We start from the raw sequence: 27352 nt of genomic DNA on the forward strand, positions 1-27352 counted from the left end.
TTTTATTACAAAACACAGTACCAAATAAGTAAAAAACACAAAAGAGAAAACTGAGTGGTCATAAACTTAAAAAGATTAACTCAAAATTTTCAAGTAAGAAGTTTATAAAAACTGAAGCATTCTTCACATAAACTTAGCTTATTTTTATATTGTGTTAATAAATATTTCTAATAAAAGGATAAATATACAAAGACATCACTTCAAGTTATAACAAACAACAAAGTGAGAATGCCCTCCTTCCAATAGCATCTACTTTTAGACATCCACTTTTAGCTGGCCTATGGAAAAAAACTAGGCACAATAATGTGAATATGGAGTTTATTTCTTTAAAAAACATATTTCAGATGATTATTGTCTAGTGTTAGTTTAAAAGGTTATAGGAACATTTACTTTTTAATATAAACACAAAATATTCTAAGAGTATAGGGTCTCTAATCCTCCTGGAATATGTGCTTCCTTGCTTATTTATGTATCTTTATCTACCCTGCTTTGTTAAAAGAATAGTGACAGGAGTCAAACAAATCTAGTTAGAATCCTGGCTCTGCCCCTTAAAAACTGTGTAACCATGGGGCAAATTACGTAATAGCTCTGAGCTTGTTTTCCTTAAAATGTAGACAATAATCCATAATTTTTAGGACTGCTGTGGAGATTAAAGTCTATGTAGTAATGAGCATAGTGACAGGCACATCACACCAACTCAATAAACAATAGCTCTCTTTATTAAGGATCTCATACTCATTTTACTCTAGTTTCATTCTAGAAATGGATGCACCTAAGTTACTATTTCTTATACCAAAGTTTCTTATGTCTGTTTCTCTTGATATAAATAATCTCCCAACTCATATATGTTAGACTGAAAATTTCTTGAGTATTTTCCTCATATCTTTTCTAGAAGATAATGTCATAAAAAAGACTGTTTACATGTACATGTGAATAATATTTCCTGTTTTTTTGTGCTTATAAGAGCAATGCTGCACCTGCATGATTGTCTAAAAACAGCTAGTGGAGCCTGGGCATTAATGTTCTTGGTATTTCTATTTTGCTTACATCTCCTATAGGAACTTGTCTGCAATCTGTTTTAAACACTGTTCTTTCCTAGAGTATCCACCATTTCATTTCCATAAGCTGTATATGCATATAATATACTAGAAAAGGAAAATACAAAGCAGGTTAAGTAATAAAATATGTAATAATTTTCAAAAATTACCTGATGGAATATAGGCTCCTTTACCTTAAGGTAAACCTGAAAAAGAGTAAAAGAAATAGATGTGAAAGAAGTGCCTTATGAAGGGGAAAGAAAACCTATACCTGATACCTTGCAAATCTCATACGTCTCTGGCTTCCTTCATCTTGCTTCCTAGAACTGACTCCAGCCATGTAAAACCAATCAGATTATGTGGCTTGCCACAAAAGGGCTATTACCTACAGGTGTGTCTGCGCCAGTGCTAGCTTCCTAATATGTTGTTGTCATTTAGTTGCTAAGTTGTGTCTGGGTGTTGCAACCCCAAGAACTGTAGCCCCATCAGGCTCCTCTGTCCATGAGATTTCTCAGGCAAGAATACTGAAGTGGGTTGCCATTTCCTTCTCCAAGGGCTCTTCCCGAATCAGGGACAGAACCTATGTCTCCTGCACCTCAGGCAGATTCTTTACCGCTGAGTCACTAGGGAAGCCCGAGCTTCTTCAAGGTAAACTAAATATTTCACAACTGCTGTGGATTACTCTGGCCTCTTGGCCTCTGCATGAGCACCAGGGAGAAGCACAGATGCATGAATACTCATCAGCGCTGAAGAGGTTATGCTGACAATCCCTGCAGCAGATCTGTTTCACAATAGCAAGAACACTGGATTTAGCAGTAAAATTTTAAACTGCCACTTACTTGCTACATGTCTGAGCAAGTCATTTAACTAAAAGACTCATTTTTCCTTATCTGGATAATGGGAATAATAATAGGTAGCAATAATAAGCCAAAATATGTGCAAGTCTCTAGCACATAATATATGCTAATGAGTGAAAACATTTAAAATAAATTTCTTGTTCTTTCTTCTGCTTCCAAAAATCATTGCATTCTCTGTGCAAAAATCTCAGTGCATTCACTGAAAAACATTTTCAGTTACACAAACTCTAGTTTCAGGCTCCAATGTCATATGGGTGATTAAGTTCAATGCCCACTGTATGCATTTATTGCCCTGTAAGAGGACACCTTTAAAAAGACATGGTAGAGAGGAGTCAAAAATTTAAATCACAAATCTGAAATGACTCCTATCACTTACAAGACAAAGTCCAAATTTCAAAGCCTTCCCAGCCTTTCTGTTTGGCCTTATTCCTATCTTCCTGTCTCTTTCTCATCCTAGGCTCCAAAAAGTATACTGCTACCCCAAAGAGGCTAGCTTCATGCTTCTGTATCTTTAAACATGCCATGCTTCACTGTGTTAGCAAATGCCCCTGCTGGTAAACACTCATCTTTTAAGATTCAGCTCAAATTTTACTTCTTTCTTGAAGTCTTTTCTGAGTTTTTTTTCTGCTTAGCAGAACCCACCACTCATCCTTCTTCCTACCAGACTGTCAATGTATAAACGTTATGGCATTTATTAGTTTCTTTTCTCCCCTACAAGGCAATAAACTTTTTGGCAGAAAGGACCATTCTTATACATCTTTATAGCCTCATTTAACATACTGCTGATCTCACAAATTTTATGTAATTTTACAATTTGCTACAGAACATCTTATTCCTGGAGGAAGTTCCTTCATTACAAGAGTAGATCATTTCCTTAAGCAATCAGAAAGCTTTAATAGTAAGATGTGTATGAAACATTTATATATGTATAACTCTAAACTCTAATAAGGCAGAATGTTTTTAAACTCTGAAATTTGCTGTTTCAAAATACTAATTTCCCTTTACATAATTTCAGATTCTCAGTGTTAGTAACAGAAGAAATGCAGAAGAGCAAGGCTCTTAAAAGGCTTCTTTTTTTTTTAAGGCAAAAGACTTATGGAGTCCTTACTATGTACCAAGGGTTAATTTTCACAACTAATATGAAATGTATGTTTATTACTATTTTCATTTTATAAATGAGGAAATTTCAAGAGGTTAAGTAACTTGTCCAAAGTCCCATAGTAACAGAGTATTTAGTAGGTCCTTAACCGAGACAGGGCTTCCCTGGTGGCTCGGAGGATAGAGCCTCTGCCTGCAATGTGGGAGACCAGGTTTGATCCCTGAGTCGGGAAGATCCCCTGGAGAAGGAAAAGGCAACCCACTCCAGTATCCTTGCCTGGAGAATCCCATGGACAGAGGAGCCTGGTAGACTACAGTCCACAGGGTTGCAAAGAGTTGGACATGACTGAGTGACTTCACTTTCACTTTAACCAAGACAAGCAACTTAGAGCATGAGCAGATTTTTGTAGGAAAGATAATGAGTAGGTTTGTATCATGGGGCAGGGGTAAGTAAGTACAACTTGGAATGTGCTGAGATTGAGGGTCCTGATATTAGTGATATCTAACTCTAAGGCTTAAGATGTGGATTTGGTAGTTGTCAGGTTATAGGTAGTACTAGAAATGTGGGAACAGATGAACTGGCACACAGAAGTGATCAGCTATCTCAACGTATTTGGAAAAGGTTAGGCATTAAAATAGTCACAGGAGGTCCTAAAGATTAGAGCCAATTTCTCTTTTTTAACAAATAGGACGTAATATGTTCATCCATGAGAAAAAGTTAATCATTAATTGCTTTCTATTGCTACTGAATATTTGCCTTTTGACTTTTCCCACTTCCTGTTAAAAAAAAAAAAAAAGGTTAAAAAAAATTGTTTCAACTTTTTGTTGAGAAATAACACCTAAATAGAATAGAAAACAAAGAAGCAATATCTATAAGGGAGTTTCTTTTAGAAATATTTCAGTTTGAACAGCATGAGGCAAACGCTAGAAGCAAAATGTACCAAACTCCATAAATGGCAGCTCACATGCTTAATTTGTTAGAAATAAAATATGACTTACTATGGTTACTATTAAACTGAAGAGAACTAAGGTAAAAAGTAGATGGTAGTTTACAGAGTTCTTCGTCTTAAAACATTCAAACCTTAAAAAGAAAAAAGAGAGAAACTTGTTTTAGAATATAAAACTAGGAAAACAAACAGAATGCTGTTTTGCCATGTGTATACATGCCCTGGGTATACTGGTGCCCATCATTTCCTAGCAACCACACACTCATCTTAGAGAACCCACACTGCCTACAGACACCTGATGTCAACTAAGGGAAGACAGCAGGCATCTTCTGCTCTCCCCTTCTTACAGTACTCATCTGGATACTTCTATTAAATTATCTGTTCTCAATTTGTCTCATGCAGGTACAGGTGTATCAGGATATTAGTTTATCAATGCTCACTGTTACTTTTTCTTTCAATAAATATAGTTTTGACAGAAAAGATAGATCAATAAACAACGTCAAGGAGAGCACAGACCCTAGTCTCAGTCTTAATAGGTTTCAGAAAACAGTGGCTAGAATTTCCATGTTTTTGATCTCAGGTTTTCTAAGTGCCCAAATCTGCACTGTCACAAATGGGCTGATGACATAGTTTTCTAGATTGGGGTAGCAAACCACAGTGCAAAAACCAGTTTCTCAACCTAAGCCTGACTTTGCAAATAAAATGTACTGGAACACTGTCACACCCATTGATTTATAGCTTATCTATGACAGCTTTTATGCTACAATAGCAGAGGTTGAAGACTTGCACCAGAGACCACAGGCCCAGAGAGCCTAAAATAATTACTCTTGGTCATTTACAGAAACAGTTTCTGATGAGTTCTTTTTAATAATATATTCTTTCAAACTATTTTTAATTTTTTAAAAATTTATCTATTTCTTCAGTTCATTTCAGTCACTCAGTCGTGTCTGACTCTTTGTGACCCCATGTACTACAACACGCCAGGCTTCCCTGTCCATCACCAACTCCCAGAGCTGGCTCAAACTCATGTCCATCAAGTCGGTGATGCCATCCAGTCATCTCATCCTCTGTCATTCCCTTCTTCTCCTGCTTTCAATCTTTCCCAACATCAGGGTCTTTTCCAAGGAGTCAGTTCTTCCCATCAGGTGGCCAAAGTATTGGAGCTTCAGCTTCAGCATCAGTCCTTCCAGTGAATATTCAGGGCTGATTTCCTCTAGGATTGACTGGTTTGATCTCCTTGGAGTCCAAGGGACTCTCAACAGTCTTCTTCAATACCACAGTTCAAAAGCATCAGTTCTTCGTGCTCAGCTTTCTTTATAGTCCAGCTCTCACATCCATGACTACTAGGAAAACCATAGCTTTGACTAGACAGACCTTTGTCAGCAAAGTAATGTCTCTGCTTTTTAATATGCTGTCTAGGTTAGTCATAGTTGCTTTACAGAATTTTGTTGTTTTCTGTCAAACATGAACATGAATCAGCCATAGGTATACATATGAAAACTCTTTTTATTTTTATGTATCTTTAGAAGAAGATATTCTTGAACTAGCAATGATGACCAGGTTGAAAAGAATCAGATAACCATCACATAAGACAAGTTTGAAGTATTAATACTAGAGAACAGAAGGTATACTTTAAAAGTTAAGTTTATTAAACTTGTAGGTTATTAACTGCATGACCTTAAGCAAGTCATCTCAGCATAAGCTCTGCTTATATTCTTAGATAAAATGAGGACAATATTCATTTATTTTGTACAACTGTGAAAATTTAGAGATAACTTGTTGCTCTGCATAATTCAAGGTACAAAGTAGAAAAATGTTATGGATTTTGGATAATATATTTGAGATCACACAAATTCATAAACATTGTTAGTATAACTTCCAAAAGATTATACTGTATTAAAATCACAAAAGTTATAATCTTCTACACTGTTTTAATCTCCCAGTAATATAACTGCATTAGTTATGTTAATTCCCTATGAAACAAACATGAATTTTAAAATATATCGAGTAAATAAATTTCAAATGTAAATACTTACATGCAGTATACAAATATACAACAGCTGTAGATCATTGGGAGTTCATCCAATAGCTAAAAGAAACAGACAGGTAATAGGATTTGAATACTGTAGAGCTGCAATTATTATTCAAATCCAAAATAAAACAGCAGAATGACTAAGATGGTCACCTTTTATTATCTAATACATTTTACTAATTCTCATATTTATCATCATCTAATTTATTCTCAGCATGTATATTTATTTATTTATTTATTTTTCCATTTTTAGTTGGAGGCTAATTACTTTACAATATTGTAGTAGTTTCTGCCATACATTGACATGAATCAGCCGTAGATTTACATGTGTTCCCCATACCAATCCCCCCTCCCACCTCCCTCTCCATCCCATCCCTCTGGGTCTTCCCAGTGCACCAGCCCTGAGCACTTGTCTCATGCATCCAGCCTGGGCCGGTGATCTATTTCACCCTTGATAGTATACTTGTTTCAATACTGTTCTCTCAGAACATCCCACCCTAGCCTTCTCCCACAGAGTCTAAAAGTCTGTTCTGTACATCTGTGTCTCTTTTTCTGTTTTGCATATAGGGTTATTGTTACCATCTTTTTAAATTCCATACATATGCATTAGTATACTGTATTGGCCTTTATCTTTCTGGCTTACTTCACTCTGTATAATGGGCTCCAGTTTCATCCATCTCATTAGAACTGATTCAAATGATTCTTTTTAATGGCTAAGTAATATTCCATAGTGTCTATGTACCACAGCTTCCTTATCCATTCATCTGCTGATGGGCATCTATGTTGCTTCCATGTCCTGGCTATTATAAACAGTGCTGCGAAAGCTTTTGCACAACAAAGGAAACTATAAGCAAGGTGAAAAGACAGCCTTCAGAATGGGAGAAAATAATAGCAAATGAAGAAACAGACAAAGGATTAATCTCAAAAATATACAAGCAACTCCTGCAGCTCAATTCCAGACAAATAAATGACCCAATCAAAAAATGGGCCAAAGATATAAACAGACATTTCTCCAAAGAAGACATACAGATGGCTAACAAACACATGAAAAGATGCTCAACATCGCTCATTATCAGAGAAATGCAAATCAAAACCTCAATGAGGTACCATTACATGCCAGTCAGAATGGCTGCTATCCAAAGTCTACAAGCAATAAATGCTGGAGAGGGTGTGGAGAAAAGGGAACCCTCTTAAATTGTTGGGGGGGATGCAAACTAGTACAGCCACTATGGAGAACAGTGTGGAGATTTCTTAAAAAACTGAAATAGAACTGCCATATGACCCAGCAATCCCACTCCTGGGCATACACACCGAGGAAACCAGATCTCAGTGTGTATATTTAGATTACTGTTTTTGAACAAATGAACTTATCTAGCCATCTATCTGTCTTAATGTACATACTTAAGTAGGATGCCTGACTCACTGCTCAGCTTGGATCATTCAGCATCATAAACTATGATAACATGCCTCCATCAAGGAATGATGTCCACCATATACAGGTTATAGGTCCTTTCAGTATTCTTTTGCATTTTTTTCTTCATCCTATAGCACCTAAGATAAATAAAATGGTTGGATGGCATCACTGACTCAATGGACGTGAGTTTGAGCAAGCTCCAGGAGATGGTGAAGGACAGGGAAGCCTGGCATGCTACAGTCCATGGTGTTGCAAAGAGTCAGACAACTGAGCAACTGAACAACCACTCATATATATAAGAAGAGATAGTAATGGCTGGGGAAGTCAGTTAATGTAAGTGACATCAAAGTATGTCTCTGGAAAATAATATTATTAGTAGTAACAGTAACAACTATAGCTACTATATATTAAACTACAAGCTGGACAGTGGCCAGCTAAGTGTTATGATAGTTATTTCTTTTTTGGGGGGGAGGGTGTATTTCTAATCCTTAAACTAATCCTTAAACCAATCCTATAGAATTTATTCACTAGATATGCATTTAATGAATTCTTTAATAATATACTACTATACATGAGGCAACATGTTAGAAGCTGAGGATATGAAGAAAACAAGACATAATCACATAATTGACCTCAGGGAATTCACAGTCTATTGAGGTAGAGGGAATGAAAAAATAAGTGATTAAATATACAGCAAATATTCCCAAAAAAGAAGCAAAAGAAGCCAGAAAATATGGTGGCAGGAAATGAAGTGAGATGGCAGAGAAAGGCATGCTAGGGAGAAGGAAGAGAATTTATGCAAAGTGATATATTCTAGTAAATTATTGGAATAATGAAAATGACAGCATTTGTGCAAGGTATTATGATCAAATGTTTCACATTCATTATCTCATTTAATCTGCACAATCCTAAGGTATGAACTATTATCTACATTCCAAGATGAAAACACTGAGGCTTAGATGGTTTAAGCAACATTTTGAAGATCACAATGCTAATAAGTAACAGAGCCAGATTTTGAAGGGACTTTTTTATATTATGTTGCCTCCAAAACCTTTCACTTGAGTCACCTTTAAATGTTCAAAAACACTGGTACAACACAATGACAAGCTGCAGGTAAATCAACCACCAGTTTTATGAAGATTCCTTTATTTAAAGTTTTGAACCAGTATCTACTGACTTTACATTAAACATCTAACCCAGAGGAATCGGGTAGAGAGGGAGGTGGGAGGGGGGATTGGGATGGGGAATACATGTAAATTCATGGCTGATTCATGTCAATGTATGACAAAAACCACTACAATATTGTAAAGTAATTAGCCTCCAACTAATAAAAATAAATGGAAAAAAAAAACATCTAAATGGGTCTTTTGATTTAAATTTTTTAACTTTTCGTTCCAGGTCAGTGAAAAATGTATTGTTAGGGATTGCACTGAATCTATAGATCACCTTGGGCAATATGGTCATTTTAACAATACTGTTTCTTCCAATCTAAGAACATGGTATATCTTTCTACCTGCTTGAGTCATCTTCAGTTTCTTTCATCATGATCTTATAGTTTTCAAGTACATGTCTTTTGCTTCTCTGAAGTGAAGTGAAGTGAAAGTCACTCGGTCGTGTCCAACTCTTTGCGACCGCACGGACTATATGGTCCATGGAATGCCAGGCCAGAATACTGGAGTGGGTAACCGTTCCCTTCTCCAGGGAATCTCCCCAGCCCAGGGATCGAACCCAGGTCTCCAGCATTGCAGGCAGATTAATCTTTACCAGCTGAGTTGTCAGGGAAGCTTTGCCTTCGTAGGTAGGTTTATTCCTGGGTATTTTAATCTTTTTGTTGTGATAGTAAATGGGATTATTTCAATTTCTCTTTCTGATATTTCTTTGTTAGTGCACAGAAATGCAACAGATTTCTATACATTAATTCTGTATCTGCAACTTTATCAGATTTATTGATGAGCTCTGATAGTTTTCTGATGTTGCTTTATGATTTTCTATGTAAGTATCCTATCATCTGCAAACAGTCAACATGTGATTTTTAAGGGGACACAATTCAGTTCACAGCACTGTGGTAGTACGTTTTGTAATATAAATTTTATTATTATTCAGGTATGGTGAAGCCAATAGATCAGGAGATGACTGCCACTGAAAAGGAATTTCCTGGTGGTCCACTGGTTAGGACTCTGCACTACCAGTGCTGGGGCCTGAGTGAGCTCCCTGGTCGGGGAGCTAAGATTCTGCAAGCTTTGTGGCAAGGTCAAAAACAAGCAAACAAACAAAATAGGAGGTAAAAATTAAGGGGGAACTTTCCCCCCTCAAAAAGAAAAAGAAGGAAAAGATAGTTTGCTATTCACAGTTCCCAACAGAGAACTTCCTTGTCATGCAGAGCAGCACAGGAAAGCACCAGGGTCAGTCAGGAGGCAGAAAGAGCGAGAGGAAAGTATGGGCAAGAGCCTTTATAGCCATTTCCCTGAGAAATGCAAGGCAAGGGAAGGTAAGCAGGTTTAGAATTGACTAATTTGAATAACTTCAAGGGGCTCTAGGATATGGGCGTTATCTCTAGTTATCTGGTTGTTGCTGTTACTGTTCAGTTGCCCAGTCCAACTCTTTCCAACCCCATGGACTGCAGGACACCAGGCCTCCCTGTCCCTCACCATCTCCCAGAGTTTGCCCAAGTTCATGTTCATTATATCAGTGATGTCATCCAGCCATCTCATCCTCTGACACCTTCTTCTCCTTCTGCCCTCAATCTTTCCCAGCATCAGGGACTTTTCCAATGCATCAGCTGTGTGCCTCAGATGACCAAAATACTGGAGCTTCAGCTTCACCATCAGCATCAGTCCTTCCAGTGAATATTCAGGGTTGATCTCCCTTAAGATTGACTGTTTTGATCTCCCTGATGTCCAAGGGACTTTCAGGAGTCTTCTCCAGCACCACAGCTGGAAGGCATCAATTCTTTGGTGTTCTGCCTTCTTTACAGTCCAGCTCTCACAACAGTATGCAACCAAGACTACACGAACCTTTCTCAGCAGAGTAATATCTCTGCTTTTCAACACAATGTCTAGGTTTGTCATTGCTTTCCTGCCGAGAGGCAATTGTCTTCTGATTTCATGGCTGGCACTATCAGGGACCTGGCACTAAAATGATTAGGGCAGAGAAATACTGCTTCCTGGAGTGTAACAGGTAGTTTAGAGAATGGGTTCTGAATTGGTTAGTGTGCATATAAAAGGCACAGTTCAGGCTGAGTAGTCTTGCTATATCTAAGAACTGGCTATCCCTTGTATATTCATGTGCCAGGGCATCAAGAATACAGAAGATAACAAAGCTGTTATGAGCTGAATGTTTGTGTCAAACACAAATTCATATGCTGAAGGTCTAACCCCCAATCTGAAGATATTTGGAGATGAGTCTTTTGGGAGGTAATCAGGGTAAGATGAGGTCATGAGGGCAGGGCCCTCGTGATGGAATTAATGCCCTTCTAAGAAGAGACACCAGAAAACTAGCAAGAAGGTGGCTGACTCCAAGCCAGGAAGAGAGCTCTCTCACCAGATCTGATCCTACTGATACCCTGATAAAAATCTATTGTTTAAGCCATCTAGTCTATGGTATTTTGTAATGGCAGCCTGAGATGACTGCTGCTGCTGCTGCTAAGTCACTTCAGTCGTGTCCAACCCTGTGCGACCCCATAGACGGCAGCCCACCAGGCTATTCCGTCCCTGGGAGTCTCCAGGCAAGGATACTGGAGTGGGTTGCCATTTCCTTCTCCACTGAGATGACTAGTACAGTAAATATGTGGCGTCAGATCAGGTATGTGTGGAGAATGCTCTGAAGGGAAAAAGATAAGAGTATTTCTATTTCAGTGACAAAAGGCTGATGGGGGATGTTCTGCCCGTAGTCCGAGTCCCCAGTCGGGAAAGAAGACTCCTCGAAACAATGCAACTCGCAATAGAGGAATTTATTACTGACTCGAGCCAGGGCCTCCTGCCCTCACCAGGTGTGTGAGGACGAAAGGCCCTAAGCCCCAGTTCTCTCGGGTATTTATCAGGTCAAAATAAGCAGCAGGTAGTTGGCGCAATCGGATTGGTTACACAGTGGGTAGTTGGCGCAAGTGGATTGGTTACACAGTTGCAAGGTAATTTTTGTTGGCCCTACGTGGGGCTTTCAGCTTTCCCCTGATAGTTTCCCTTTCTTCTAGCTAGGCATATGTTGATTGGCTGGCTCCAGGAAGCCTGATAATTATGTTACCCCGGGAAACCAGGCCTACTCCTAATCTAGGCTGCCTGTCATGGCGTTAGCCGTGACAGCCTCACAGGGGAGGCAGGGACATCAATAGGAACCAGTTACAGGAATCTAGGTTGGAGATGATAGATTAAGGCAAAGGCAGATGGAGAGAGTCAGAGATAGATGCATTCAAGAGTTATTATACAGAAGTTGAATCAAGAGGTTTTAGAGTTTTCAGAGGTGAGAAAAGCAGGAGAAATTAGAAATGAATCACAGGTTTTTGGTTTGGGTTTTGGATGTAAGGTGGTTTCATTCACTGAGATAGGGAGCAAAAGAGAAAGAAGGGTAGTATTTATTTATAACCAAAACATCTGCTGTTGACATTATAAAGTCTGATGTTGCTTACATTACTACCTAACATTTAAGCTATTTTTATTTTTGTATTATAAACAAAGTTATAAGTGAACAAATATTTTTCTTTGGTTTAGTTTCTAGGATAAATATAATCATTTTTACTTAGTTGAAATACATGAATATTCTTTTACTAGCATTTTCCCACTAACATCAAACATATTATATGCTCAGTACAGAATACATAGAAATAGCAGAAGAACACAAAGAAAAAATTTCTTCAATTTTTACGCTCCCCAGGATTATCAGCAACTTTATATATCAGTTAGTGAAAGCATAAAAGAATGAACTGAATGAGTGAATAGATGAAAAGAAAATCTGGGAGAAGTCTCCTAAAAACTTAAAGCTCCTATAATCATTAATGCAAGATCAAGTCCTAAAATGAAATAAAACAAAACAAAATGTGGGTCCTAATCTTGTCCCTAACTTCTAGTCAGATAACTTTCCCTCTCTCAGGCTATTCTTCCATTTCTAAAATTTATAAATTTGGACTAAATTTTAAAAATCTCTTTTAACATTAAGGTTCTATGATTCTAAATTGTCCTTTGGTTGGTACTTTTCACCCCTTATGTGAAGGCCATCTGCCCACACCTATTATCTCTACCCCTTCTCTATAATGCTGTCCTTAATCCTACTCCCAAATGTACTGCTCTTGACTGGCTGTCACAAAAACGTGACACAATGATCATGAGGAAGGAGTCAGTAAAAGCCTCCATGAGGGCACACACAATTCAATACTACTTATAGGAATGAATCACTAACCATGGATCAGTAATGGTGGTTCAGACATTCTGACTGACTAAAGAAAAAGGAAGGAAATGAACATTTATTAGACACTTAATTAACAGATCCTATGATAGTCCTTTCATATGCCAATCAACTGATCCTCATAATACTCCTACAGGTATTATTAGACCAATTATATAAATGAGAAAATTAAGGCTCAGCAAGATTAACTGGCCTTCCTATGCTTAAATAGCCAGTAAAATGGTAGAATCAGAACTGGAACCCATGTAGCAGCAACCTAGGAACAATAAATCTAATGAAAATATCACTCTAGCTCTAAAGTATTCTTAATACAGAACTGTCAATAATTGCTTGTGCTCAGTGTGGGTAGGAATAAAAACAGGACTCCACTTTCTCTATAGCTACAACAAACTAAGCTCAGGTTGGTGAAAATGGTTTGCTGATCACCAGAGGCAGATAAGTGGCAACTCTGTCATTTTTTACTTCGTTTCAGTGATTGTGCCTAACAAATAACAGCCTAACATTGTGAAGCCAAATTTATCCTGGAAGGAGACAAGACAGGGAGAACGTGCAGTGAATATTTATGATCATTTTATGTTTACATTAAGAAAATGGAGAAGCTATTTAAACAAATCCTTCAATATTGATGACTCCTCTTTCCTCCTCAATCATTGGTAAAATGGGTCATATTTCATTTCTGCCCAGTTAGGCAAGCACATAAAATCACAATAGTGTAGAAAAAGGGCAAATGAAATAAAGCATATGTAAAATTTGTCCATGAAGTTGATAAAACAGTATGATAATAATGACAAAAACATAGTGCCAAAGATCTCAGGATCAAAGGCCATCTTATCCATCCAAATGTGATGTTACCTTGGTGACAATCTTGCCAACAACTAAGTTTACCAGCAAATCAAAGTGTGTCCCACCTCTGCTCAAAATGCAGGTTAAAATAATGGCTCACAGAGAACAAAGTCCACGAGGCTTTGATGGGCCTGTGGTTAGTTCCCTAAACCACGTCTCCTTCCACTGAGTTCAATGCCTGCTCTGAGCAGGTACTCAAAAATGTAACAAATGCTAGCCGTTATTACTGGTAGCGCTATCACCATCATCACCACATCCATCCTCCCACTGCACGACTACAACCATAATGTATCAGTACTGCTTTCAGCGCTCTGAGAAGCCAAACCTACCCACAATTGTGGGTTCCAGTTGGCCCGGCAAATTTCTATTCATTTTTGACAATTTAACTCAAACAAGTGTCTGAATTTGTGTGAAATCCCTTTTCTGACCTCCCCACCCTAACAATCACTTTCTATAGCACCCTGTATATACCTCCATCATTGCATTCACTAGCATATTATCTTCAATCCTAGAACACAGATTTCTTGAAAGAAGGATTATATATAATCTTTACCTGTGCATTCCTGTTAGCTAGGTATCAAAAAAAATTTTTTTAACTAATGAAAGTGTCTGTCCAGCCTATGCTTGAGAACCTCTAAAGACAGAGGACTCTTCTAAGGTAGAGATCTTCTAAGGTAGCCCTTACTATCTACTGGCAAATAAAATTCTTCCCTATGTTGAGTAAGATGGCTCAATCTTTAACCCCACTAGAACCACATAGAATAAACCTGATACTCCTTGTATCAACCTTAAATACTGATTTGTAAAACATTATTTTGTGGTACATGCAAGACCCAAGGGATAAGTATACCAAGGTCAACTAGACAGTCCTTGGTCCTCGGTAACTCACATTCTGATATAGAAGTCAGACACAAAAATATAAATAAAATAACATGGATAAGGGCAGTAATACAGATGCATGAAGTGTGTTATGAAAGAACACAGGAGGATTACAAATCTCACCCTGGGGCCATGGAAGGCTTCCTAGAGGAGCTACCACTTTGCCTGAGAGTTTAAAAGACAAATTGGAATAGTCCACAAGAGAGAGGCCAGACATAAACAAATGCAAATAGAAAGCCTGGTGCATACAGCTGAGGGTGGGTAACTGAGCATATCTTCTCTTCTTCAGGCTAAACATTCCCAGTTCCTTCCTCTGGCATCATGACGAGATTTTTAGTTCTTTCACCATTCTGGGGTCTCTCATTTGAATACATAGCCAGGTCAGAGCTTAGAACTCGATGCAATATTCCTGTCAGCACAAAGCTGGGGAGCCTATACATCAGCCCCCCCAACTCAGATACCTAGTCCTGTCTGATATCCTGTCTAAGCACACTGACCCAGTTGTTTCCTCATGTGTGGAAGACACACACACTAACTTCCAGGGCAAACATTTTAGGAACAATAGACAGCAGGAATGATCCTTGAAATTTTAAAATTTATCTAAGTCTTAGAAAACATATGTTAAGGGAATGTCAGAGAATAGTGCATGTAAAGATTAAGACTAGAAGTTTTTAAATTATTCTGGTCATATGTCACTGTATTAAAAAACCACCTCAAAACTCAGCAGCTTAAAATAGCAATATTTACTTTGCTCATTCATATGCATTTAAAGCAGAGTTGAGAGAGGACAATCCATCTCTACTTCACTCAGTGTGAGCTGGGATAGCCTAAAGGCTGGGAGCTGCAATCATCCAAAGATTTGCTCACTCAAATTTCTGGCAGTTGATGATGGCTAAAGTCTGGGGATTACACGTGAGGTATAGCAAAGACATCTACATTTTGCCCTTGCAAGTGGCTTCTTTACAATATGATGCTGGGTTCAACGAGTAAGCATCCCAGGAAGACTAGGCAGAAGCTGTACTGCTTTCTGTGATTCAAACTCAGATGTCACACAGCTTTGAATCTACAGTCACAGTCTTGCCAGCTGCGTCACAGTTGTAACACACAGCTGTGTGTTGTCATAGCTGTGTCACAGCTTCAGTCACAGTCTTGCCCAGTATTCAAGGGCAACAAACAAAGATTCCATTTCTTGAGGAGAGACAATGGTACCTTGTAAGAAAAGCAGGTGGGATGGGATATGTGGATGTGAACATCTTTGGAAAATATGATAATCTTACCACGTAAATAAAACTCAATACTGAGTTAAATATCCCTAATATTAGGAGGCAGTCTGCTTTAGGATGAAAGGTATTCTGACTGGTTTGTTACTATTATTATTCCACCAAAGCACCTCCGGAGTCTTTAAAGTCTCTTCCTTAAAACAAACATAAACATGATTTTTCTTATCACAACAGGACTTCATATTTATTGTAGAAAATTTGCTAAATGCAGAAATGCAAAGAGAAATACAGCTGCCTGTAAACGCATAGACCACGAGTTTCTATAATTTAATATTTCAATATAACTCTTTTATCATTCACTTGTGTGATTAACTAAATGGGATGGTGATTTCTTAAACTAAGGTAGAAGCAGTAAAAACAGGGAGAGTAGGCAGATCTAGGTATACTTTAAAAATAAAATCAGAAGCACAAATTAAATATGAGGGATGAGGAAATGAAAGAAATCAGGGATGACTCCAGGTTTTTGGATGCTTCCATTCCCACTTCCACTCAGCAAATGGGTGGGTAAGGGCATCACAAAGGAACACCAGAGAGGAACAGTTATGGGAAAAGAAATAAAGAATTGTGTATTGCTCATGTTAAAGGTTGAGATGTCTATGATATGTCAAAGATGCTTGGATAGCTTGCATCTATAGCTTGCATCTATAGCCAAGAGGTGAGATCAGAACTGAATAAAGATGTTTTGAATCATCAGTGTATAGATCACATTCAAAGCTATGAGATTATATAAGATCACCTAGCAGGGAATACAGAGAAGATTGCTGCTGTTCAGTTGCTGAGTGATGTCCAACTCTTTGCGACCCCATAGACTGTAGCATGCCAGGCTCCTCTGTCCATGGGATTTACAGGCAAGAATGCTGGACTGGGTTGCTATTTCCTTCTCCTGGGGATCTTTCCAAACCAGGGATCGAACCCATGTCTCCTGCATTAGTAGGCAGATTCTTTAATACTGAGACACCAGGGAAGCCCACAGAGAAGGTGGCTCAGGGCAAAAGAGTGGCCAGTAAAGTAAGGAAGAAAGCTACGGGAATTTCATTTTCCGTAAGACAAGGAAAACTAGGAAGTTAAGATAACTGTTTCATGAAGAAAAAGTAAACACTGTATAGAATGCTCAGTTCAGTTCAGTTCAGTTGCTCAGTAGTATCTGACTGCAACACCATGGACTGCAGCATGCCAGGCTTCCCTGTCCATCACCAACTCCCAGAGCTTGCTCAAATTCACGTCCATTTAGTCAGTGATACCATCCAACCATCTCATCCTCTGTCGCCCCCTTCTCTTCCTACCTTCAATTTATCCCAGCATCAGGGTCTTTTTCAATGAGCCAGTTCTTCCCATGAGGTGGCCACAGTATTGGAGCTTCAGCATCAGTCCTTCCAATGATTTCCTTTAGGATTGATTGGTTTGATCTCCTTGCTGTCCAAGGGATGCTCAAGAGTCTTCTCCACAAAGTTCAAAAGGATCAATTCTTCAGCACTCAGCTTTCTTTACAGTCCAGCTCTCACATCCATACATGACTATTGGGAAAACCATAGCTTTGACTAAACGGACCTCTGTCGGCAAAATAATGTCTCTGCTTTTTCGTATGCTGTCTAGGTTTGTCATAGTTTTTCTACCAAGGAGCAACTGTCTTTTCATTTCATGGCTGCAGTCACCATCTGCAGTGATTTTGGAGACCAAGAAAAGAAAATCTGTCACTGTTTCCGTTGTTTCCCCATCTATTTGCCATGAAGTGATGGGACTGGATGACATGATTTGTGTTTTTTGAATGTTAAGCTTTAAGCCAACTTTTTCACTCTACTCTTTCACTTTCATCAAGAGGCTCTTTAGCACCTCTTCTCTCTCTGCCATAAGGGTGGTGTCACCTGCATATCTGAGGTTACTGATATTTCTCCTGGCAATCTTGATTCCAGCTTGTGTTTCATCCAGTCCGGAATTTCACATGATGTCCTCTACATATAAGTTAAATAAGCAGGGTGACAATATACAGCCTTGATGTACTACTTTCCCAATTTGGAACCAGTCCATTATTCCACGTCCGGTTCTAACTGCTGCTTCTTGACCTGCATACAGATTTCTCAGGAGGTAGGTAAGGTGGTCTGATATTCTCATCTCTTGAAGAATTTTCCACAGTTTGTTGTAATCCACACTGTCAAAGGCTTAAGTGTAGTGAAACAGAAGTAGATGTTTTTCAGGAACTCTCTTGCTTTTTTGATGATCCAACAGATGTTGGGAATTTGATCTCTGGTTCCTCTGCCCTTTCTAAATCTAGCTTGAACATCTGAAAGTTCTCAGTTCACATACTATTGAAGCCTAGTTTGGAGAATTTTGAACAATACTTTGCTAGTGTGTAAGATGAGTGCAATTGTGTGGTAGTTTGAACATTTGTTGGCATTGCCTTTCCTTGGGTTGCAATGAAAACTGACCTTTTCCCAATCCTGTGGCCACTGCTGAGTTTTCCAAATTTGCTGGCATACTAAGTGCAGCACTTTCATAGCATAATCTTTTAGGATCTGAAATAGTTCAGCTGGAATTCATCACCTCCGCTGACTTTGTTCATAGTGATGATTCCTAAGGCCCACTTAACTTCGCACTCCAGGATGTCTGGCTCTAGGTGAGTGATCATACCATCATGGTTATCTGGGTCAAGATCTTTTATGTATGGTTCTTCTGTGTATTCTTGCCATCTTTCCTTAATATCTTCTGCTTCTGTTAGGTCCATACCATTTCTGTCCTTTATTGTGCCCATCTTTGCATGAAATGTTCCCTTGGTATCTCCAGTTTTCTTGAAGAGATCTCTAGTCTTTCCCATTCTATTGTCTGACTCTATTTCTTTGCACTGATCACTGAAGAAAGCTTTCTTATCTCTCCTTGCTATTCTTTGGAACTCTGCACCCAGATGGGTATATCTTTCTTTTGCCTTTACCTTCTTCTCTTTTCTCAGCTATCTGTGTGGCCTCCTCAGACAACCATTTTGCCCTTTTGCATTTCTTCTTCTTGGGGATGATTTTGATCACCACCTCCTGTATAGAATGCTACTGAGAGGTCAAATAAGGTGATAAAAATGTATATTGAATCTGGCAAGATGAAGGTCACTGTTGACTCTGGCAGCAGCAATTTCTGTGAAGTGAAGGGAAGTGATGCCTAACTGGGATGGGAGGGAAATAGAGGTGAGTAGAGAGAAAAAAAGACCCTGATGCTGGGAAAATTTGAAGGCAGGAGGAGAAGAGGATGACAGAGGATGAGATGATTAGATGGCATCACTGACTTGATGGACATGAGTTTGAGTAAACTCTGGGAGTTGGCGATGGACAGGGAAGCCTGGCTTGCTGCAGTCCATGGGGTCACAAAGAGTCAGACATGACTGAGCGACTGAACTGAACTGAGTAGAGAGAGGAGAAAATCAAGTGGTTCTGATGTGACAAGGAACTGAACACTGACTCAGTAGCTACAGTTTTACAAAAGATCAGTGGAGGAGTAATGTTTAAAAACACAGGAACTGTTTGAGCATGTTTGATGCAGACGGCAATGACTGAATGCAGCGCCTTTCTAAAGACTGTGGCAGAGCAAGAGACTGGAGTGGGGTATGGACTACAGGAGGGAAGTCTCTGAGTGGGAGGGATAAATTCAGAGCCCCAAGAAGGTGGCACTGGCCTTTGACAGGCTTGGTATAGTTCTTCCATAGTAACAGGAGGAAGGAGGTAATGATAGAAAGATGAGGGAATTCTTGACTGATTCTGTCTATATTCTCAATGAAATACTGAAGAATATATCAGCAAGGAGCACAGGGTATGAGGCAAAAGAGATGTAAAAAGAAATCTAAAAAAAGAAACAGGTGTGGAATAATGGTTCTGGGAAGTGAAATTATGAGGGAAATGTAATTGCACTGCTTTGTGGCATTTGGTGCTTATTTGCAATTTCTGTTTAATAATTTAGAAGTGAGGTCACTCAACAAAGGGATGTGACTTCTATGAGCAATACTTAGCTACTCAGTTCAGGCACATAGTAGGCAGGTAATGGAGCTTGATTTGGGCTAAATATTACTCAAAAAGCAAGAGGTAAGGGTTTTAAGGATATCTATATGGATGGGTGAGAATTATTATAATTGGGGGCCACAGATTACAAACTTTGTAAAAAGGGGAAAGAAGAGAGGCAAAATGTACTTCCTCCCAGTCTTTTCATTATTATTTACAAAACTGATATCATATTACACAAAGTTTTACATCTTTATAATATTTTCCCATGTAAACAGTCTTCAAAAATATTACCTTACCATACATTGACATGAATCAGCCATGGATTTACATGTGTTCCCCATCGCAATCCCCTCTCCCACCTTCCTCCCCATCCCATCCCTCTGGGTCTTCCCAGTGCACCAACCCTGAGCACTTGTCTCATGCATCCAAGCTGGGCTGGTGATCTGTTTCACCCTTGATAGTATACTTGTTTCAATTCTGTTCTCTCAGAACATCCCACCCAGCCTTCTCCCACAGAGTGCAAAACTCTGTTCTGTACATCTGTGTCTCTTTTTCTGTTTTGCGTATATGGTTACCGTTACCATGGCAAAACCCACTACAATACTGTAAAGCAATTAGCCTCCAACTAATAAAAATAAATATAATTTTAAAAAAAGCAAAAAAAACATTACTTTAGTTTAGGTATATCACAGCATATTTAGCAACTGTTAAATTGTTGTTTTCTTTTTGTATGGCCACGTCTCACAGCCTGTGGGGTCTTAGTTCCCCAACCAGGGATTAACCCAGGTGTCAGCAGTGAAAGTGCTAAGCCCTGTAACCACTGGGCTGCCAGGGAATTCCAAAAATCTTCCTACTGTTAAACATTTAGATCATTTAAAATTCTTTATCGTGATGCTGTGGTAAATATCTTTGTGAAACATCTTTTCTGTATCTCTGATTACTTTCTCAGGAAGCAATCCTAGGAGTGCAATTACTGGGTCAAAGTATATGTCCATTGTTTCTCTGTTTAAAGTACAATACAAATAATTTTCTTCTCCCTGAACCATTTGAGTCAGCCAGTGACATGAGGTTCCACAACTCCAAAGTAGTTTAGTGCACATTTCCTACAAGGATATTCACTCAAGATTATATGCCTTGATTAAATGGAATTTAGCACAGGAATGCAAGGTTGGTTTGATATATGAAAATAAATCAACATACTAGACCATACTAATATAATAAAGAAGAAAAACCACATGATAATTTCAAGAGATACAGAAAAAAATCTGAAAATTCCAACACTTTCTCTTGATAAAAACACTCAAACTAGGAATAGAAGAGAACTTCGTCAGCCTAATAAAGTTAATATTATAATTAATGGTGAAAACCTGAAAGCTTTCTTCTTAAGATCAGGAAGAAAACAAGGATGTCTGTTCTCTCCACTCCTATTTAACAGTGTCTAGGATACAAATGAATATATATGCAAAACAGAAACATATTCACAAATATAGAAAACAAACTGGTGGTTACCAAAGAGGAAGAGGAAAGGACAATTAGAGTGTGGAATTAATAGATACAAACTACTACATACAAAATAGATAAGCCACAAAGATCCATAGCATACCACTACCATTATCTTGTAGTAATTTATAATGGAATATAATCTGTAAAAATATGGAATCATTATGTTGCACATTTGAAACTAATATAATAATGTAAATTAACTATATTTCAATTAAAAATAAAACACTGTGCAAGAAGTCCTAGTCAGGGCAGTTAGGCAAGAAAAATAAGTGAAAGGCATTTAATTGCTAAGGAAGAGGTAAAACTCTATTTACGTATGACATGATCTTATACAGACAAAAAACCCTAACGAATCCATATACATATACACATAAAACTGTAAGAGGTAAAAACAAGTTCAAGAAGGCTGCAGGAATAGGAGCAATATGCAAAAATCATTGTTATTTCTATACAATAGGTATGAGAAATCAGAAAATGAAATTAACAATTTCATTTATAGCATCAAAAAGAATATAATACCTATACAAAAGAAGTCAAGACTTGCACATAAACTATAAAACATCATTGAAAGAAAATTAAAAGACTTAAAATAAGTGAGAAAATACCCCGTGTTCAAATATTGGAAGCCCTAATATAAAGATGGCAATACTTTCCAAAGTACGGATTTAATGCAATCTCTTTCAAAATCCCTTTTCATACTGTTCATGGGGTTCTCAAGGCAAAAATACTTAAGTGGTTTGCCATTCCCTTCTCTAGTGGACCACGTTTTGTCAGAACTCTCCACCGTGACCCATCCATCTTGGGTAGCCCTACATAGCATGGTGCATAGTTTCATTGAATTAGACAAGGCTGTGGTCCATGTGGTCAGATTGGTTAGTTTTCTGTGATTGTGGTTTTCAATCTGTCTGCCCTCTGATGGAGAAGGATAAGAGGCTTATGGAAGCTTCCTGATGGGAGAGAACAAGACCTACTGGGTCTTGTTCTGATGGCCCACAAGCTCAGTAAATCTTTAATCCAATTTTCTATTGATGGGTGGGGCTGTGTTCTCTCCCTGTTATTTACCTGGGGTCAAACTATGGTGGAGGTAAAGAAGATAATGACGACCTCCTTCAAAAGGTCTCCTGCACATACTGCCTCACTCAGTGTTCCCAACAAAGCAGCAGGTCATCGCTGACCCACGCCTCCACTGGAGACAGTGAAGAAGAACTAAAAAGCTTCTTGATGAAAGTGAAAGAGGAGAGTGAAAAATTTGGCTTAAAATTCAACATTCAGAAAACAATCATGGTGTCTGGTCCCACCACTTCATGGCAAATAGATGGGGAACAGTGGAAACAGTGACAGACTTTATTTTGGTGGGCTCCAAAATCATGGCAGATGGTGACTGCAGCCATGAAATTAAAGGATGCTCGCTCCTTGGCAGAAAAGCTATGACCAACCTAGAGAGCATAAGAAAAAGCAGAGACATTACTTTGCCAACAAAGGTCCATCTAGTCAAAGCTACGGTTTTTCCAGTAGTCATGTATGGATGTGACAGTTTGGACTATAAGAAAGCTGAGTGCTGAAGAATTGATGCTTTTGAACTGTGGTGTTGGAGAAGACCCTTGAGAGTCCCCTGGACTGTAAAGAGACCCAACCAGTCCGTTCTAAAGGAAATCAATCCTGAATATTCACTGGAAGGACTGATGCTGAAGCTGAAACTCCAATACTTTGGCAATCTGATGCTAAGAATTGACTCATTGAAAAAGACCCTGATGCTGAGAAAGATTGAGGACAACAGAGGATGAGATGGTTGGATGGCATCACCGAGTCAATGGACATGAGTTTGAGTAAACTCCGGGAATTGGTGATAGATAGGGAGGCCTGGCGTGCTGCAGTCCATGGGGTCGCAAAGAGTCAGACACGACTGAGCAACTGAACTGACTGACTGACTTTGATTTCGCCAGGGGTGCCACGACAATTCAGTAGGGAAAGAACAGTGTTTTCAACAAATGACCTGAGACAACTGGGTATCCATATGCAGAAGAATGAAGTTAAACGAGTACCTCACACCATATACAAAATTTAATTAAAAACAGACCAAATACCTCAATGTAAGAGCTACAACTACAAAGCTCAAAGCTCCTAGAATAAGATATAGGTTTAAGTTTTCATGACCTTGGATTAGGTTCCTTAGATATAATATCAAAAGCAAAAGCAACCAAAGGGAAAAATAGATAAAATGAACTTCAGCAAAATTGAGAACTTTTTTTGCTTCAAAGGATGCTATTAACAAAATGAAAAAAACAACTCATGAATGAAAGAAAATGTTATAAAACCATGTATTTTATAAGGGTCTATATCTAGAATATATATAGCACTCTTACCATTTAATGACAAAAAGGCAAATAATCCAATTTTAAAATAGGCAAAAGGATATGAACAGATATGTTTCCTAAGTAGATACATGAATGGTCAATATACACATGAAAAAATGCTCAACATTATTTATTACTGTTGTTGTTTAGTTACTAAGTCGTGTCCAACTCTTTTGTGATCCCATGGATTGTAGCCCACCAGGCTCCTCTGTTCATGGGATTTCCCAAGCAAGAATATTAGAACAGGTTGCCATTTTCTTCTCCAGTGGATCTTCCTGACCCAGTGACTGAACTGAACCTGCATCTCCTGCTTGGTAGGCGGATTATTTACCACTGAGGCACCAGGGAAATGCTCATTTATTATTAGGGAAATGCAAAAGAAAACCACAATGAGACACTACTTCACACCCACTAGGATGGCTCTAATTAAAAGGACAGACAATAACAAGTACTGGCAAGAAAAAGGAAAATTGCCAGCAGGAATGTATAATGGTACGGTCACTGAGAAAAACAGTCTAGCAGCTCCTCAAAAGGTTAAATATAGAGTTATCTACCGTGTGATCCAGAAATTCCACTCCCAAACATATGCCTAAGAGAACTGAAAACATACATCCACACAAAAACTCATATATGAACGCTGATAGCAGTACTATGTTCAAAAACCAAAAACTACCCAAATATCCACTAATTAATAAACTGATAAACAAAATGTGCCATATCTAAACAATGATATTTTGACCTAAGTGAAAAAGCTCAGATACAAAAGGTCACATTTTGTATGATCCATTTGCTATAAAATGTACAAAATAGGCAAATCCATGGAGAGAGAGTAGATCAGTGGTTGTCAATGGCTAGGTGGAGGAATTAATGGGGAGTGACTGCTAATAGAAATGAGATTTCTCTTTGAGGTGATGAAAGTAGTCTGGAATTAGAGAGTAGTGATGGTTCCACAACTTTGTGAGTATACTTAAAACAACTTGTATGCTTTAAAAGGGTATATTTTATGATATGTGAATTACATCTATAAAAAAAGATATACACCTACATATCCACAATACCACCAACAAAATCAGGAAAGTAACATAGATTAATTACTACTACATAATCCTCAGATCCCATTAAGTTTTTCTAAGTGTCCCAATAATATCATAAGCATAAGCACATGCGCACACACATACGTTCACAGGATCCGGTCCAGAATTACACAGTGTATTTACTTCTCATGTCTTTTTAGTCTCCTTCAATCGTGCAGTTTCTTGGTCTTTTCATTTTATGACCATGGATACTTTTGAAGATTATTTGCCACTAGTTTTATAGAATGTCACTCTTATATTTTAATATGGCTGTAATTAGTAATTCATAGACTGTTATATAAACAGATCCTTCCAGATTAGTGCTATCCAATACAGTAGACACTAGGCATATGTGGCTATTGAGCATTCTGAGTAATCTAAACTGAAATACACTGCAAGTATAAAATATATACCCAATTTTAGGCTGTGAAACATTTCGTTAATAGGTTTTTATATCAATTACATGTTGAAATAATAGCAATACTTTGGATATACTGAGTTAAAATATATTATTAAAATTAATTACACCTATTTCTTTTTAATGTGGCTTTTTAAAATGTGAGTATTGGAGACTACTGGAAATTGTACAAGTAGTTCACATTATATTTTTTTTTTTCAAATTTGCTTTTTAATTGAAGGATAATTGCCTTACAGAATTTTTTTGTTTGCTGTCAAACCTCAACATGAACCTCAACATTATATTTTTATTGGACGGTGTTATTCTAGAAGCTTCTAGAAGGGTTAGCAATGGGGAACAAAGAGGTTAAAAGATTCCAGACAACCTACATGGCCCCCATGGGGCGAGGACAGTAAATATAAATCCTTGCATAGCTCTAAAACCCTGCTAGTTAAAGGAACCAGACCATTCAACTGGATGCCATAAAAGAGACATAAGGGAATATAGGCAGCTAAGAATAAGAATACATTGTTTTGGTGAACTGATTTTATCTTACCAGGATGTCTGTATGGCATTTTACTTTCCAATCCTGCTCTAAAGCTATACATGCTGTAACAGAGGTGGTCAAAAACTCATACTGCTCTTGCTTAGTTTCTCTATGGACCACTTCTTTGCTTGCCTCTTTACTTCACTTATTCAACCTGGATCCTTTGGTCTGAAGTAAAAACTCCAGGGACTACAGATCTCATCTTTTTTCTCTTGTCTCAATATCATCATCTAGTAATTTGCTCTTTCCTCAAATGTGAAGTGTCTCTGGACTAAGAGAAATAAGCATTTAGTCAATTTTGTCATTACTGACCTGCATTTCATATTTCAGAGTCATGTGGAAGCACCAGGATCCCATTCCTACCACTGAAATTAAAACAAACAAATTAAAAAAAAACAATTAGCATGAAATTCTTTGTGCGGGGCAAGAGTGACTTGAAAAGACAATAAGACATTTTATTTTTTTTATCTTTTTTGAAAAGACAATAAGACATTTTAAAGTACTGAGTTTTAAGAACAAATTTATGAAATCCTGTGGAAAGATATACCAGACCCTGCCTAAGCTCTGTCTATAATTGATGAAACTTTGGAACAGAAAAAAAACAAGCATAAATTCTCATAAATTCCCTCCAGTAAGTGATTTACTAAATTAATCAATATTCTCCATTCTTTTGCATAAAATGTATTATGGATGCTAGGGGTAAGCTTTAATGCTCAGAGCTGGTTAGCTACTCTTCAGTACTTCTTTCTATTGCTAATCCAAATACTTGAAGTATATACTTAATAAGAACCAATCAGTTATGTCTGTTTGTTCCAAAACTTGCTAATGCCACTGCATTTGGTTAACAGAAATATGACTGCAAAAAGACAGCTACTGTTTCTATAAAAACTATTTAAAATATTTCAAGAAATGTTTAAAACAGAATTAATAAAATTGAGTTGCTAATAAAAATTGCTCTTGATATCTGTGGATATATGTTACAAACTGGGGAAAATTCTGTATTCATGCCTCAAAGTTCTTTCCAAGTGCTTCTATTTTAAATAAATTGTTTTCATTGTAAGCTTTAAAATTTTCTGTTTGTTTTTCAATGCAAAAAAGACTATCAGAACTATAATTAGGGTACTATATTCAAAGGCCATGCTCTGCATCAAATCATTGTCAAAGATTATACCACTATGCTTAAATTAAAATAAAACTTAAAGATGAGTATATATATTTTTCAATAATTATAGCTTTGACTCTTTAAAAATTAACAGAATAAATATCACTCCTGATCACACCTGATAATGCAGCTACTACTGTGATGAAGCTCAGTTCAATAAGCCTTTATTGAGTACTTTCTATTTGCCAAATTCAACTACAGACGCTGAGGTACAAAGGTAAGATCCAATCATTGGCCTTAATGAAGCATACAGGCTAATGGAAGAGACAGGCCAATAAACAGAAGATACCAGTAAGTGGAGATATGGGGAGAAAAAAAAGATATGCATGAAGTGAACTTCCTTGGTGGTTCAGCTGGTAAAGAACCCGCCTGTCGATGCAGGACACATGGGTTTGATCCCGGGGTAGGGAAGATCCCCTGAAGAAAGAAAAGGCAAACTGCTCCAGTATTCTTGCCTGGAAAATTTCACAGACAGAGGAGCTACAGTCCATGGGAGTGGACATGACCGAGAGTGTGACGCGGGCACGCATGCACACGTGCACGCACACACACACTGCTCAT

General features: G+C 38.0%; 1 protein-coding gene across 1 annotated transcript in view; it reads right to left on the minus strand.

The window, feature by feature from the left end:
* Nucleotides 1-27352, minus strand: part of ACER3 (alkaline ceramidase 3) — a 148081-nt gene that overhangs the window by 50865 nt on the left and 69864 nt on the right. The window contains exons 3-6 of the mRNA XM_065944813.1: nt 25942-25994; nt 5976-6028; nt 3992-4073; nt 1208-1243 (exon numbers count right to left, since the gene is read on the minus strand). Of these exons, the coding sequence (XP_065800885.1) occupies nt 1208-1243; nt 3992-4073; nt 5976-6028; nt 25942-25994 (224 nt within the window). The remainder of the gene's footprint in view (nt 1-1207; nt 1244-3991; nt 4074-5975; nt 6029-25941; nt 25995-27352) is intronic.

Source organism: Muntiacus reevesi, chromosome 9 (genome assembly GCF_963930625.1).
Source record: "Muntiacus reevesi chromosome 9, mMunRee1.1, whole genome shotgun sequence".
Classification (NCBI taxonomy): domain Eukaryota; kingdom Metazoa; phylum Chordata; class Mammalia; order Artiodactyla; family Cervidae; genus Muntiacus; species Muntiacus reevesi.